At 55.6% G+C, this 14480-nt stretch overlaps 7 protein-coding genes across 7 annotated transcripts; 3 read left to right on the top strand and 4 right to left on the bottom strand.

Moving 5' to 3' along the window:
- Window positions 1-418: 418 nt before the first annotated feature.
- Window positions 419-1647, top strand: LMH87_005208 (uncharacterized protein; the record flags this gene model as incomplete). Its single annotated transcript, XM_056202887.1, has 4 exons — window positions 419-551; window positions 602-717; window positions 764-1527; window positions 1590-1647. The coding sequence occupies 4 exons, from the start codon at window positions 419-421 to the stop codon at window positions 1645-1647; spliced, it is 1071 nt and encodes a 356-aa protein (XP_056058399.1).
- Window positions 1648-2239: 592 nt separating this feature from the next.
- On the bottom strand, window positions 2240-3639 carry LMH87_005207 (uncharacterized protein; the record flags this gene model as incomplete). Its single annotated transcript, XM_056202886.1, has 2 exons — window positions 2240-3085; window positions 3160-3639. 2 exons carry the CDS (start codon window positions 3637-3639, stop codon window positions 2240-2242), a joined length of 1326 nt encoding a protein of 441 aa, XP_056058398.1.
- Window positions 3640-4101: 462 nt separating this feature from the next.
- LMH87_005206 (uncharacterized protein) lies at window positions 4102-5655 on the bottom strand (the record flags this gene model as incomplete). Its single annotated transcript, XM_056202885.1, has 1 exon — window positions 4102-5655. The coding sequence occupies one exon, from the start codon at window positions 5653-5655 to the stop codon at window positions 4102-4104; it is 1554 nt and encodes a 517-aa protein (XP_056058397.1).
- Window positions 5656-6475: 820 nt separating this feature from the next.
- On the bottom strand, window positions 6476-7669 carry LMH87_005205 (uncharacterized protein; the record flags this gene model as incomplete). Its single annotated transcript, XM_056202884.1, has 1 exon — window positions 6476-7669. The coding sequence occupies one exon, from the start codon at window positions 7667-7669 to the stop codon at window positions 6476-6478; it is 1194 nt and encodes a 397-aa protein (XP_056058396.1).
- Window positions 7670-9287: 1618 nt separating this feature from the next.
- LMH87_005204 (uncharacterized protein) lies at window positions 9288-10889 on the top strand (the record flags this gene model as incomplete). Its single annotated transcript, XM_056202883.1, has 1 exon — window positions 9288-10889. One exon carries the CDS (start codon window positions 9288-9290, stop codon window positions 10887-10889), a length of 1602 nt encoding a protein of 533 aa, XP_056058395.1.
- A 281-nt stretch (window positions 10890-11170) lies between these two features.
- LMH87_005203 (uncharacterized protein) lies at window positions 11171-12207 on the bottom strand (the record flags this gene model as incomplete). The annotated part of the gene is made up of 8 exons (XM_056202880.1): window positions 11171-11184; window positions 11235-11456; window positions 11504-11532; window positions 11597-11704; window positions 11774-11908; window positions 11963-12036; window positions 12091-12118; window positions 12176-12207. 8 exons carry the CDS (start codon window positions 12205-12207, stop codon window positions 11171-11173), a joined length of 642 nt encoding a protein of 213 aa, XP_056058394.1.
- Window positions 12208-12254: 47 nt separating this feature from the next.
- Window positions 12255-12629, top strand: LMH87_005202 (uncharacterized protein; the record flags this gene model as incomplete). Its single annotated transcript, XM_056202879.1, has 2 exons — window positions 12255-12333; window positions 12499-12629. The coding sequence occupies 2 exons, from the start codon at window positions 12255-12257 to the stop codon at window positions 12627-12629; spliced, it is 210 nt and encodes a 69-aa protein (XP_056058393.1).
- Window positions 12630-14480: the final 1851 nt, after the last annotated feature.

Raw genomic sequence — 14480 nt, 5'->3', positions numbered from 1 at the left:
TATATCAGTACATATATTTCGCTAAATGCTACTTTTTGTCTATTTTATTTGTAATGTGGGCAAAACTGGCCGTTATTATGGCTGCTAAGCCTGCCAGGTACTGGTGGCGCTCATCCACTGCAACGATTCATGTCACAAAGGGCAGCTAAAGCAAAATGGAATTTTATAAATATGCATCCATGAAACATGAAGAAAGATTCCATTAATTTTGGGAGCTTTTTAAAGCATCATCAAGTTATTGCTGATTAAAATAAGTAATCTATCTCCTTGTCAACGTGCATTTACATTAGCCACCCCGCCTACTCTTGTGTTACCCCCGTATATGCATTTACACCCTCTTCAGCCGGAACAAGTTGGTTTCTCCCATCGAAGGATTCATCTCGTGAACTAGGCTTCTTGTCCCTTAATTGTCGCACCGATGGCATCGCCGAGCGTTCCAGGCACTGCAGTCGCAAAGCCCCTCGAGAACATTACCGCCATTCAGAATGAAATTGACGCCCTGAAAGAAACTAACCAGGACCAGTTTCCCGTCGATTCGGCTGTACTCAAAGGCATGTCGACAACCAGTCACACCTCGTACAGACATTTTGACAAAATCCAGTGCTACCGCAAGATATTGAACGCGCCTATGGGCAGCGACATGGACAATCCGGTTGGTCATTCACTGCCAAGGTAGTGACGGTTCAAAACGGCACAACAATCCCATATTTCTTGAAGGTGAGAAAGCAATTTTCTCGGGGGGTTTTTGTTGAAACTTTACCAGTATGTACCAGGTGAGCTCGGTCGACAGCAGCTCTTCGGGGAGTTTACTGGCATGACGGAGCTCTGGAAGCTTTCGCCCGAATTTGTCATCAAGCCGATCGCCTGGGGGAAGCTCGCCGACACAGGAAACGACTGGTACTTCTTGCTCATGGAGTTTAAAGACTTTTGCTCCCAGCTGGTCGATCCGAGCAAGCTGGCAAAGAGAGTGGCAGAGCTGCACCGGCGCAGCCAGGTCCAAGCCGATGCCACGGGCGGCAAGTTTGGCTTCCCTGTCCAGACCTTTGACGGGGCTCGGCTGCAGTCCGTAGGCTGGGACGCCAACTGGGCGTCATTTTTCTCCAAACTTTTGGCAGAAGCGCATCGTCAGGACACAGAGGCCAACGGTGTATGGGCCCCTCTGCAAAAGGCGCACCAGCAGGTTCAGTCTCGTCTGATCCCGCGTCTTTTGGGCGTGCCTGAGCAAGATGGAAGCAAGATCGTGCCGACCTTGATCCACGGAGACATGTGGGAGGGCAACGTGGGCACAGATGCCGTGACCAAGGAGCTTTGGATTTTTGACTGTGCAGCCTACTACGGCCATCACGAGATGGAAATGGGAATGTGGAGGGCGGCGAGGCATGTCTTTAGCCGCGACGGCTACATTTCCGCTTATTTGAAAGAGTTTGGCGACCATGACGACGAGACCGGGGATCGCATCAGACTGTACAGTGCAAAGACCAACTTGATGTACTCGACCTGTGTTCCAAACGCCCAGTCTCGTATTGAGTGAGTTCTTCCTTCTGCGCCTGCAAACAAAAAAGTGGCTTGATAAATGACTGCTTTATTAGCGTCTTGAATGACTTTCGCTACTTGCTCAACAAATATGGTTTCGAAGTTGAAGATTGAATCCGCGCCTCTGCGCTGCTAAGCGTCAGACGAAGGACGGCCGCGTACGGTCCAAGAATTCAAGACCTTCGCATCTCAGCTTTTGCCGAGATGAGGGGCTAGACGTATCACGGTTCATGACGACTCAGGACAACTTTCCAGAATGCTATTCAGCTTAGCCCTTGTCCAATGAATATCATGCTTTCCCGTCATAAAGCCTTTGGGCGAAGTCTCAGCGCACTGATAGTTTGTAACGATAGCGGAAAGCCGATTCCTTTGCTATACTACGCCAAAGAGCTATGTAGAGCCAGCACTGCTCTTGGCAGACTACTTGCGCTTTACTCCATCTCGTTCTCGGATTCATTTGTTCCCAAAAAAAAACCCCCATTCTCCTATCAACACGGGCTGTCTTTATTCACCAGAAGATGATGCTTCGAGCGTCCTACCGAAAAGGGTCGTGAAGAGCAAAAGGCCTGCCCGCCACGAGAACAATGTGGCAGTAAAACGAATTCCCAGGTATACCCAAACGCCGCTATGCATGTCCCGTAAACAAACGTAATATATCAAAAGTAGAAGGACGTTCCAAAAAGGCCACCCCAATGATTCATTACGGCTACTCCTCCACCTCGCCCTCATCCTCCGATAGCCTGGCGCGCTTTTCCGACCGGCCGCCGTCACCAGGCGTCTCAGCCTCGGCCTCTTTCCTCTTGGCCGGCGATCTCGGCGTGTAGCCATCCGGCTGAGAGCGCGGCGGCTCCGCCCTCCTCTCGCTGCCTCCATCACCATTCGTCCGTGCCAGCGCCGCCGGACTGCGACTGCCTCTATCCAGCGGCGTGCTCGCATTATTACTCGGTGACAGCAGCCCCTCGTTCGCTCCGAGGGCGTCGCCGCCGTGGCGTCGTCGCGTGTGCTCCAGATGAAAGGCCGGCGACGGCAGCGACGGGTTCTGCTTCCTGAGCGGATTCTCCGTGTAGAACTGACGCATCACCTCGACGGCCTTGGCGCATCGGGCCTCGTCGCCGCGCAGGTAGCGCCACCAGGGCTCGCCGCGTACGTCGTCAATCTGCTGGTTGGTGTGGGCGCTGGCGAAGAAGATGGCGCTGATGGCGACGTCGCGCGCCTCGATAAGCAGCGGCAGCGCCGTCAGGCAGGCGTCGTTACAGAAGGCCCACGCCGCCTGCCGCAGGTGCTTGTTGTGCACAATGTCGAGCTTGCCGAGGAGCTCAAAGAGGTTGCGGTACGGGTTGTCGACCATCATGTCAAAGGTGAGCTGCTCCAGCATCAGCTCCTCGTGGATGAGGATGCTGTCGCGCCAGCGCCAGTACTCCTTGCTCTGCTCGTCGATGATGAGCTTGGCATTCTTCTGCGCGACCTTGGCGACGGCGATGATAATGTCCTTTGTCTTGCGGCAGTTTTCTTCGACCTTGTTGGCGAGGAATAGTGCGGTTGCCGCTATGTTCTGCAAAGGGCCGGCGTCAGTCTTGGTTTCTCAGGCGTGCTGCAATTTTTTCTGTCGCTCCTCCTTGTACTTACATAGTGATGTATGCCACCCTTTTCCTGCACCATGCTGCAGCGCATGTAGAATCGATGGAAAAACACGCCCGCCACCCACAGCGTTATCTGCGGGAGGTCAAGCATGACGCCGGCCTGGTAGACAAAGTTGACACCCTTGGCCCGCCGCAGCCGCTCCTCCTCGGGTGAGATGCCGTCAATCACGGACGGCGTGCTCAGCACCTCGGCCGGCGTAAACGACCACTGGTTCATGAGAGAAGTGGGCGTTTGCGATCCGGACGGTGCTGCCGCGGCGGCAGGCGTGTGCTGGCCAGAGACGACCTGGGAGCGCGGCGGCGAATTGCGAGAGAGCAGCTGAGGCGGCGTCGGCGCCGCAGGAGGCACCTCGCGGCGTGGAGCAGGCGATCGCGACGATGACTGCTGCTCTTGTCGAGGGGGATTGGCCACAACAGGCGGCTGGTAGCCCTCGCGCGGAGGTCGGTATCGATCGATGCTAGCCATGGCTTGCGACGTCGTAGAGTGTTGGGCGAAGGGGGCTGGCTTTCAAATGTGTTGGGACAGCCTCGTATACGCGTTTGATGTCGGCCGGGTGCAGAGGATAGAAGAATTCTCCGTGTGCCGCATGGGGAGCGATTCGCTTTCGTTGGAAGAGTTGACGGGAGGCCAAGGTGGGAGAAGCGGCGCTGACGGTTATCAATTGTTTAAAGGCTTTCGCAGGGGTCCATGACGCGCGAATGGATCTGGACTGGCGCAGCTCAAGCAGCCAATCAGGTGACTCGCCACTGATTGGGTTCAGCACCGTGCCAGCATCGCCCTGTGTAGCTTGGGAAGGCCCCTCCGCTCGAAGATAAAAGCAAGTAAAAATGAATCAACAAAATTTGTGACAGCTCATTTCGGGTATCGTTATGTATTATGTGATCTTTGTTTTATTCTAGATTTGACTGGCATCGTCACAATGCCCCTCTATGCGGCCTCGCCGTCGTTCCGTCCCCACAGCTTCACAGTACGGTCGTGGCCGCCGCTTACAATCCATTTACCGTCTCTGCTGTAGTCGGCAGAAGTCACTGGGCCTGTATGGCCACTCAGGGTCTGGATCAAACTCCAGTCGTCGGCAGAAAAGATTTTGACATTGCGGTCAAAGCCCGCCGAGACCACAAAGGTGCCCGTCTTCTTGGGGGTCTGCACGCCCTGGTCGTCCACCGGCGGCGCAATGCCATCCAGCGGGTCATCCAAGCCCTTAAACCATCGTACATCTGAAATGGCGCTGCTGTGGGCACCAACGCCTCCTGTCCTTTGCACCTTGCGAACATCCCAACACTTGATCCAGCCGTCGGCGGATCCAGTCAGCACTCGGTGTCCGTCTGCGCTCCAGTCAAGCGCATAAATGGGCTTGATGTGGCCATCTTTGTGGCCGTCGAGAATCATGACTGTTCTTCCAGATCGTACATCCCATATTCTTCCGATGCTGTCAAGGCCAGCGCTGGCTATTAAGGATCCGTCGTTGTTGAAGCTGACGGCGTAGACACCCCTCGAGTGGCCCTCTTGCAGCAGAAGCTCCTTGCTTGTTTCGACGTCCCAGAGTCGCCACGAAGTATCTTCCGAGGCTGAAGCAAGATATCTCCCCGACGGGTGGAATTCCACGCGACATACGCGCTGTGAGTGGCCTTGCAGCGTGGCGAGCGGAGTGTCTTGGTCCAGGGACCATAGGTTGACCAGGCCTTCAGCGCCACCCGATGCAAAGTTGACTGAGCCGGACGAAACATTTGATTCTGGTAGCGTGGCGCCTGGAAGCCAAGATATGCCACTAATCTTGTTTGTATGTCCTCGATATGTCATCTTTTCGTCGAGGTTTTGTAGTCCAAGGAGCTTGACCTGTCCACCCCAGTTTCCGACAGCGATGAGCTCGCTGTTAGGTGATATCCTCGTCATACTGATATGGCGTTCACCAACAATCTGACTGCCTTGGAGTTCAAACCCAGACAGCCGTTCCTTCATCTGCTTGCGGAACTTGACCTGCGTGCGCAGGGGAATCTTGGACTCGAGACGCTGAAAGGCTGTCCGTTGCTTGGCCCTCGGCAGAGAGTATTTGGCAATGTTGATGCGCGCCTCGAGGAGCGCTTGGCCGCCGCGCGAGTAAAACTCCTCATCCGCCTCGTCCTCGTCCTCTTCGGCGTCCTCCATTGTGACGTCGGCAGCGTCGCCGCCTGCCTGCTCGACCTGAATGGTCATGAGCTCGCGCAGTCTGTCTCGTCGGTCGCCCGGGCCTTCTCCGAAAAGCGTAACGGGCTCGCCCATCTCACGAAGCTTCGCTCGTACACGTCCATCGTCGGTAGGGACAGCTATCGTAGCTGCGAGGCGTTTGCGATTGAGCTGGCTGAGGATGGCCGACGCCTTTTCAGACGTGGCACCAGCGACATTTGTAGGCAGGTTGTAGTCGTGATCCTCGGGGAGATCTTCGAGCGCAATGCCCGACATGGGCTCGTCATCGACGCGCGCTTGCCTCGACGGGTGCATCATCTTGGCGGGTGTGGCTGAATCAAACCGTTGCTCTCGCGAGCAGTTGTCGGGGGTCGCAGGTCAAATGGCGCTGTGTGAGTTTGATAAATCGCGAATTCAATGCCAGAAGGTCGCTGTTGCTAGCGCGGTACGGTATGGGCTGCAATGAGGCAGCGTCGGATGCTGGCTGGAAGAGAAGCGGTTGAAAAAAAAGAAGCTTGGTGCTCCACCAGTCGCGACGACACTGCACCAGTATGTAGGTAGGTAGTTACCCATAGCAGGCAGCTGTAGTGACTAACCTGCAGCAAAATGTCGGCAACAGCGCAATGGCTGGAAAGTAAATAAAAGTAAATAAAAGTTGAAACGACGTAAACTCAGGCTGGTACATGATCTTCTATTTAAAATTTCCTGCTCTGAGGCCGCCCTCTATTGCCAAAACTCAACAGCGCCGAACCTCCTATAATGCGACCTGCAGGCTCTGAGCATTTAAGTGCCGGCCCAAAACCGGACTGATGTTTCTCGCAGACATCGATAGCATGTCCAAATTGAGCGATACAACAAGATATTTGCTGTTCAAATTAAATCATTTATTCATGTCTATTCATAAGGCTAAGCTGATTTTATTCACGCGTGTAATTGCACAGTCATCACAACTCCCGAATTAGCTCGTCTGAGGCTTGCTACCCTGCACCCCATGTAGACGCGCACCAAACGCGTTGACTGAGACACCCAATTGGCACCGCTTCCAAGCGCCCGTAAGCATGATTGGCGACACCAAGTGCGCTTCTTGGCATGCGTCCTGAGACATGCCCACAACCAAAACGTCATCCCGAGCGACTTCTTAGAAGCCTGCTGCTGCCATGAATTGATGTGATGCAGCAATGGCGCGAGACGCGCCTCTATGGAGACCGAGAGAGTGACCAGTGTTGGGCAGGTTGAAATATCCAAAGCGTCGAGCCACCGGAAAGGAAAGGACGACTTCTTTGCTGGCCTGGCTGGCCTCGCAGGAGCCAAAAATGGCCGCCGCTGCAGCTGCGGGATCGTACGCGCAAAAAAGAGCGTCCTCGTCGCCATTGACGACGAAGACGTCGCCTTTGAACTCCGGAGCCGAGACCTGACCAAGGACCGACGTCATCAGCTCGCCAATCGTCGTCGACCCTCGCGTTTTCCAGTCATAGTCCAGCACGGCCGGGTCTATGTCGTCGGTGAAGTACATGCTCTCGGAGCCTTTTTCATCCGTCGCGATGATGTAGCCGAGATCGAGACCGAAAAAACGCGCGGGATCCAACAGAGACGCAGGCTGCCACCCTGGACGCAGGATAATGCCAGGCGTTCCGGACACGAGCCTCTCGCTGAAGCCGGTCAGATGCAGCTGATCAACGGCAGCTGGATTGGACTGTACAATATAGTTTCCGATCATGGACCCGTACGAATGGCCGACATAGATGATCTTGTCGAATTTGGTGGCAACGCCAGGGAGCGCGCCATCACGGGCAGCTTGTATGATTTTCTCGACGACGGCAGCTTCGAGAGGCAGCTGACACTCGGCGATGCCGGAGGGATGAGATGACCCTCCATTGCACAGTCTGTCTACCGCGAGGACAGGATAACCTTGCTTTGCGGCATAGTGCATCCAGGACTGGTTGGTGGAACCAGGTCCAATATCTTGTGTGGCCGGGCCAGCCCAATAGGTTTTTGTGTATGTCACGCCGTGCACTAAAATCTGGAGGGTCTGACGACGCTCGGGAACATCGATCAGAGGCGCGCAGTAGTTTGCTGCGATCTGGTACTGGCCGGTTATATTGATAGAAGCGGCATTCACAACGGTGGTCAGTTCCTTGGGGATCAACTCTGCCGCATTGAGCGCAGTCAAGTTTAGTATGATTATCCTGTTGGCAGCACTGGCTTCAAGATTTATAATGAGATGCTGGCACTGGACTCGGGGACGACGAACACAGGCTGGCGGAGCTGGAATTGCCAAGCAGACAGACGCGGCGAGCACCAGCTGCACCAAGCGGCACAAGAGAGTAGGCATATCGGAGATTTGGAGCAGCACTAGGACGACGATGATACAAAGTTGGACAAAGAACGGGAGAGCCAATGCGAGCCATAGCGTGGCACGAAAGCTCTATATTAAAGACTGCACGCTCCTGAGTTGTTGCTGCGGTGCTGGCTTGAGCATGCCGCATGTGTACTACGTTACGGCAATACGGCCTCGTGCAGACGGATTGCAGCCTTGTTTGCACATTGTCTGTGATAGTGACGTGGCTTGCTTGAAGGCGCATGGGTCTCGGGGACCTGGCACTGAAAGGCGAAAAACGATGCACTCAGAATGGACCAGCGGTGATTTGAAATCATGTGAGAATGGTTACGACTGGTCAGTGAGTTGTTTGCCAGGTGCAGCATGGACGGGCGCTTGCCTCCCTCGGCGGGGATGCAGGATCGAGGGAGACGCGTCGCGGAGATGAACTGTATTTAAAGAATTTGGTGGGAGTTGGTGAGTGATGATGGATGGCGAGATACCAGAGACATTTCTCACGATACTGGTAAAGCCACTGCAAGGAAGGATCCTGGTTGCGCGGCACCGGCAGAATCTGTTCGTCACGTTATGGTTTGGAGGAGTTGGGAGTGGGAGAATGCTGGGCTGGTGAGACCAGGCGCGACGGGCCGCACTGGCAAGGTACACAGGGCATTTAGGCGTCCACTCACTGAGCGATTTAGGGGTTAGCGGCGGGCAGCTGCGCCGCGTGTGGCTGAGCGAAGGATCTGTGCAGGCTGCCAACAGACGGACGCGTTGCCTGCCTGGCCTTGCTTTCTTCATTGTGCAGATGTCAGCGAAAGACTGCGTGAAAAATGAAAGCCAAAAGTACAAGCCTCATGAGACGCGTCCCATTTGGAATTCCTCCACCGTTGGGCAAAGCTGCGCTGCTCCCCGAGTATGCAGCTGTGGCTCAGCACGCGAACCTGGAGGCGAGAGGCTACCCAGTAGAGGCACTAACGGAGGCCAGAGGCTCTAACTTAGTGAGGCTTTAGCGCCCCGAGCGATCCTCGATCCATTTCCCATTTGCCATCCAACAGCGCGCTCCAGCGAATCCCCCGCATTCTACAGAGGCCTGTAGCCTCTAATAGCCTCGAAGAGCCCCCCCGCGGGAGGAGCCACTAAGCTGACATGCATTTCTGAACAGGCGAGCCAGCTTTTGCCTCTTTGGCTCGTGTTGCAGCTCGGCGCCACAAAAAAAAAACCTGTCTTCTCACGTCCGACGCACCGAAACAATCCTCCCTCCGCCCTCTTTCTTTCCCCCCTACACCTCCTGGTGACCAGAACCTGCCCTTCGAAACCGACAAAGAACCCCAACTTCTTTCTTCATCCCGCCTTCAAATGCATATACCGACAACCCGACCTGCTTTTTTCAAGTACCAGATGCGTGTTGCTAGCCAGCTCAACGCCCACACCCTCCTCCAGGACGAGACCACCAAGCGCGCGGACCCCGAACGACGTCGTGGCTCGAATTGACTCGATTGCGACCTACCTGCGCGCTTGCCACCCTGATCTACTGCAGGAGGGCGGGCGATATTTTTGATTTCTTTTTTTATTTTGCCGTTTCGGCACAACGACTACACACTTATAACCACGACTTCACGATCCCCACGTCATGATAGGCTCCACCCCCGCCGCCCGCAGCATTGTGCGCGGATTCCCTGGCACGCCTGTCACGTCTGGTGACGAGGATTCCGACTATGGAGGAGGTCCAGGCCGGGTCACGCTTCCCAAGGCCAATCGACGCGGCCGTCACCGTATCGACGACGTCGTCAGCGCCAACTGCAGCCCCGTCATGCGTCCTACGCCCTCGCCTAGCGTCTCGGGCATCGCAAAGCTTCGCATGCAGATGGACCCGCTCAGCCTCGATTCTGCTGCCGCCTCGCGCTCGAGCTCGGTCACACGCCTGCATACAGCAAGAGGAGCACCGGAGAACGGCTCCGCGCTGGGCCACGAACTCAGCAGCCGCTCCCAGAGTCGCGACGGCGCCCAGAGCGAGGCCGGTAGCGAGGGCTCCGAGACGACGGCCGCCTCGACCGAGTACGAAGTCAACCTCGAGCATGACTTTGTGAGCGAGAGTGTGCACGACCGCTCCGGTATCATGGAGGCACTCGAAGGCGGCCTTCATCCCCGTCGCAAGATGACTTCGGAGGAGTTTGAGCCCTTGCGGTGTCTAGGCAAGGGAACCTATGGCACCGTGCTCCTCGTCAAGCAGCGTGCGACTGGCAAACTCTACGCCCAGAAGCAGCTCAAGAAGGCGTCGTTGGTTGTCCACCGAAAGCTCATCGAGCAGACCAAGACGGAGAGGCAGATCCTCGAGTCTGTCAATAGGCACCCCTTTGTGGTCAAGCTCTTTTACGCCTTCCAGGACCACGAGAAACTCTACCTGATTCTCGAGTACGGCCAGGGCGGCGAGCTCTTTACCCACCTCAACACGGAAAAGATGTTCTCCGAGACCGTCGCCGCATTTTACATGGCCGAGATGCTGCTCGCCATTGCCCACCTGCACACCAACCTCGGCGTCGTCTACCGCGACCTCAAGCCCGAGAACTGCCTCCTCGACGCCGACGGCCACCTGCTGCTCACCGACTTTGGCCTGTCCAAGGTCAGCGCCGAGGAGTCGAGCGAGAACTGCCACTCCTTCCTCGGCACCGTCGAGTACATGGCGCCCGAGGTCATCCTCGGCAAAAAGTATGGCAAGCCCGTCGACTGGTGGTCCTTTGGCGCCCTCGGCTACGACCTCATGACGGGCAACCCGCCCTTTCGCGGCCAGAACCACGCCAAGATCCAGGACAACATTGTCAAGCAGAAGCTGTCGCTGCCCTACTTTCTCAGCGCCGACGCCAAGGACCTGCTCACGCGCCTGCTGCGCAAGGACCCCACCAAGCGCCTCGGCTCCAACATGCCCAAGGACCTGCAGACGCTCAAGGCGCACCGCTTCTTCCGCAAGATTGATTGGAAGAGGCTCGCCGCCCGCGACCTCGAGCCCCCGATCCAGCCCATGATCACCGACCCCGAGCTCGCCGAGAACTTTGCGCCCGAGTTTACCGACCTCGCGCTCAGCCCCTCGGTCATGACCATCAAGGATCCGTGGGGGGCTGCTCCCTCGTCCTCGGCCAAGGACGACGTCTTTGGCGGCTTCAGCTTTGTCGCCTCGTCCAGCCTCCTCGAGGCTCATGCGTTTCCTCTGGCGGCGGGCGGTGAGCAAGCCGCTTGACTGCATGGCGGAGCGTGGCAAGACCACACCTCCCAGAGCGTTTGCTCCTTTTAGAGGAATCGATTAGATTTGTCATATTTGTTTTACAAGTTGCGACTTCTTTCTTTCAAAAGTTCTGTTATGTTAGAATGTTTCTAGAACATTGTTTTGCGGCGTCATAAACTTATAACTACAGCTGGTGTTGTTTGATGGGGATTTCAATACAGTGTTTTGATGGGATGACGACGACAACTGCCTGCCCATTATGTTGGGATGTTGAAAACTTGGAATGACCTAGGTTGTTAGGCGCAGATGACTATAGAGAATGAGACAAACAAATGCTATTTTAAAGTTGGGTACACGAACTGGTAACACCTGCCAGAGTCTTGAACAGTGCTAGTAATATGTCATGATTCGACACCATCCGACGTCTTGATGTCGATAGCTGTCGCAGCAGACCTCCCAGCTGCTGCTTCACTTTTTCTCGATCCATCTGGCAGTGGCAGAAGCGGGCGAAGCTGCTGCGGACATCCTGGTAATTGGCGCGCCGAACATCGGCCCAGCCATAATCCGAGAGCGGGCGATGGGCTGCTTTGCTCCTGAGAATCTATGGTGCCCCGATATCGTTATCGTACGATCAACGGAAAATAAGAAAAATAGAGATCTACCAGCAAAACAAGGTTAAAGACCTGTGAAAGGGCAAATCTCGAGACAATCTAAAGGGATACACTTTTGGAACAGGGACAGAGGTATTGGCCCTTGGAAACTTGAGGGTCGCAACTTCACTGAGGAGCATTTTCTGCGTAGTCTCGCCAGAGGCAATGTCATGGTGACCACTAAGTTACGGGAAACGAGAGACCCGGTCGAGTCCGTCGTCGAAGACACGAGGATGGCCCAGTGCATACTTCCTGTCTTTGGCGTGGCCGTCACCTCGCATGTACATTGTCGGCGCCGAAGTCGTCCTGCGAGGGAGAGTAGAGCGTCGAAGTTGAACTTTGTGTAAGAGAATACCTTTTCTGCCATGCTCGAGCTCGGTGAGACTGGCTTGGAAAGAATGGTGCCTTTCTTTCGGCGCTGGGCGACCTCAGCCGTACTGATATCTGGGACGGGCTGGCGGGGGTTGGAACGCGCCCGTAAAAAACGGTGGACGGACGGGCGACTTATTTAACTAGCTCTAGTTAGCACCAACGGCTTGGTAACTAGGTACTAGACGACCATCTACCTCTTTTACTTCTCTACATCCCCCCCATCTGCCAACCCGACCAGCTGAAAGCTACAAACCTCGAGCTTTTAGTCGCCCAGTTTACCGAGAAGAAGCCCGCGACCGGCCGTTGCGCATTTAACTAGAAATTCGAGTCTTGTCCGTCTCAAACATTGCACTCTGCCATGCTTTTGGCGAAGAGCCTCGCCGGCCTCGCCGCGGTGAGCTTGGCCGCCTATGCCCTTCCGCTGCCGCAGCCCGCAGGTAGGTTACCATGTACCATCACAGCACCCAACCACCCGAGTAGCACGCACACACATACGCGCGCGCGCGCGTGTGCAGACATATTGTTGCCCTTCTGTTCGAAAACCGCGGAGAAGCACGACAATGCGTATATATACAAAACCAGAGGCTAACGTACCAACAAAGACCAGCAGGAATATGACCTGCTCTTGCGCGGGCGCATGGGCACCACCACCTCGCCCGTCAACAGCCTTGCCGCGGTACCATATGCTCCAGAAGTTGGAGCGGCGGACAGAGCACGCACACTAGGACAATAGAGGTTGGATTTTTCGGGGGTTGGGTGCTGACGACATGCAGATGATGTCGTCTGTCATTCATGATTTGGCTACGGCAGCTGGGCTCGCCGCGAGTTGCACAGTGAGCACCAGAGCAAATGCACAGACAGAGCTGCAGCCTTCCCATAGTAATCTCTTCCGGCATGCCTCTCTTCTGTACCTGCCCCATCTGTTTTGCATCTGGCCCTCTAGCATCGTACGTGAATGCTCACTTACTCAATGCCGGTGGTGCCCAGAGCTTCTAGTCTCTGTAATCCGGCGCTGTGCCAGCCAGTCTGAGCTGGGAAGCTTTTGGCGACAGAGCCTGGTCGGTGGTGACCGAGGGGGCCTGCTGTCGAATGTCGGCTGTCACACCTGGCCGCTCGGGCGGGCGGTGCGAGCAATGTTGCATCATCCGACCCCCATCAACGGCTGCCTAATGCTACTCTGCAGTGGGCTGCTCAGCCTCGAATGCGTAGTCGCCCCGGAGCCTACTGCTGCAGCCTTGAGGCACTGGTAATAGTAGTTGACACACCACACTACCAACGTGCTTTGCTCACATGTTAGTAGTCACCTATTGCGGCCGCACTGGCCGAGCGGGTGCCGGGCGGGTGATTGGCGCAAACTAATAAGAATCAATTCACATGGCCTAACCCCAGTCCAGGCACTACTGTCGACGGGCAGAGCTATTACCGCACTAGTTGGCAAAAGTTCCCTACGAGGGGCGGCGGAGAATGTGACATCGGGAACAAGAAGAGACGAATTCGTCTAACAAAGGACCCCCCCGCAGAGAAGGCTCGCATCCGCACATGGTCTAAGTTGCTGATTTGTACTCGCTTCGGCGCACCAAGCCGACTTGATTGACACACACACAACGGTCAATCATCTAGGCAGTTGCTCGGTCTCTTTCTGAAGGTCAGCCCTCTCAAAGGTAGCAGTGTTGTACAGCGTATCTTGTTCCCGCCTTTCGTGGCGAGCAGGCTGGAGGGCTGGGTGCGATCCTTCAGAGATGCAGAAGTTGGCGCAACTACTAACCAGCTATGGAGAATTGTGGCGCCCGGCTCGATCCAACGCTGGCTTTACCCGTATTAGTTACCGCCACCTGCCTTTATCTGCAACGGGCACACTAACTCGTCGTGGTGGAGAAGCCTGGACATGCATCTCGGGCCTCTCACGGCTCGTTCCCTCATCGTCGGGATCCAGCCCAAGCCTTTTCCCGGTCTCTTGATTGCTCCGAGCGCTCGAGTCTGCCCTTGAGATGCCTTGCTCCTCCATGCATCTTGCCAGGCCCCCTGGTTGTTGAGGTTACTGAGCCCCCTTCTTGCCACAACATTGGTGGCCTTGAGCAGCTACCTAATATGCCGATTTTGAGGTGCACGCGAGAGTGAGGGGCACTCTCTGCTCAAGAGAGATATTATCCGCCCCCAAACCACGACTTTATTCCTTGCGGCTCTCGCCGTTTCATTGGACGGTTTGGTCGTTCTCCTCCCCAGCGCGCGTTGGCCCTGTCGTTCTTTTGATCTGTCCTGCCTGCCGCCCGCGTTGGGCCCCTCGGCGTTTTTCTTTCTACTTGTTGCCCGCTCATCTACATTTTCCCCCCTTCCTCCCACATAATGGCTCCTCATTCCTAGCCATTACATTCTCCCTTTGTCTGGTCGAGTGGCACGTTTGCTTTCCGTCTCCGCTTGCACAGTCTCCTTCTTGGTGAAACCTTGTCTGCGTTGGACCCCTCATCTTCCTATATCTTCCTTCCGCAGACGTCACCGTCTTGTACTGTTCTCCCTACGTCTACAACAGACTGAAGAATTGCGAAGCGGCAGCCATACTTGTGTGGATTCAGCGAGCCTGGACCAA

Source organism: Akanthomyces muscarius, chromosome 1, assembly GCF_028009165.1.
Source record: "Akanthomyces muscarius strain Ve6 chromosome 1, whole genome shotgun sequence".
Lineage (NCBI taxonomy): Eukaryota > Fungi > Ascomycota > Sordariomycetes > Hypocreales > Cordycipitaceae > Akanthomyces > Akanthomyces muscarius.
Note: the sequence above shows the minus strand (reverse complement) of the source record. Positions and strands in the feature narration are given on the sequence as shown.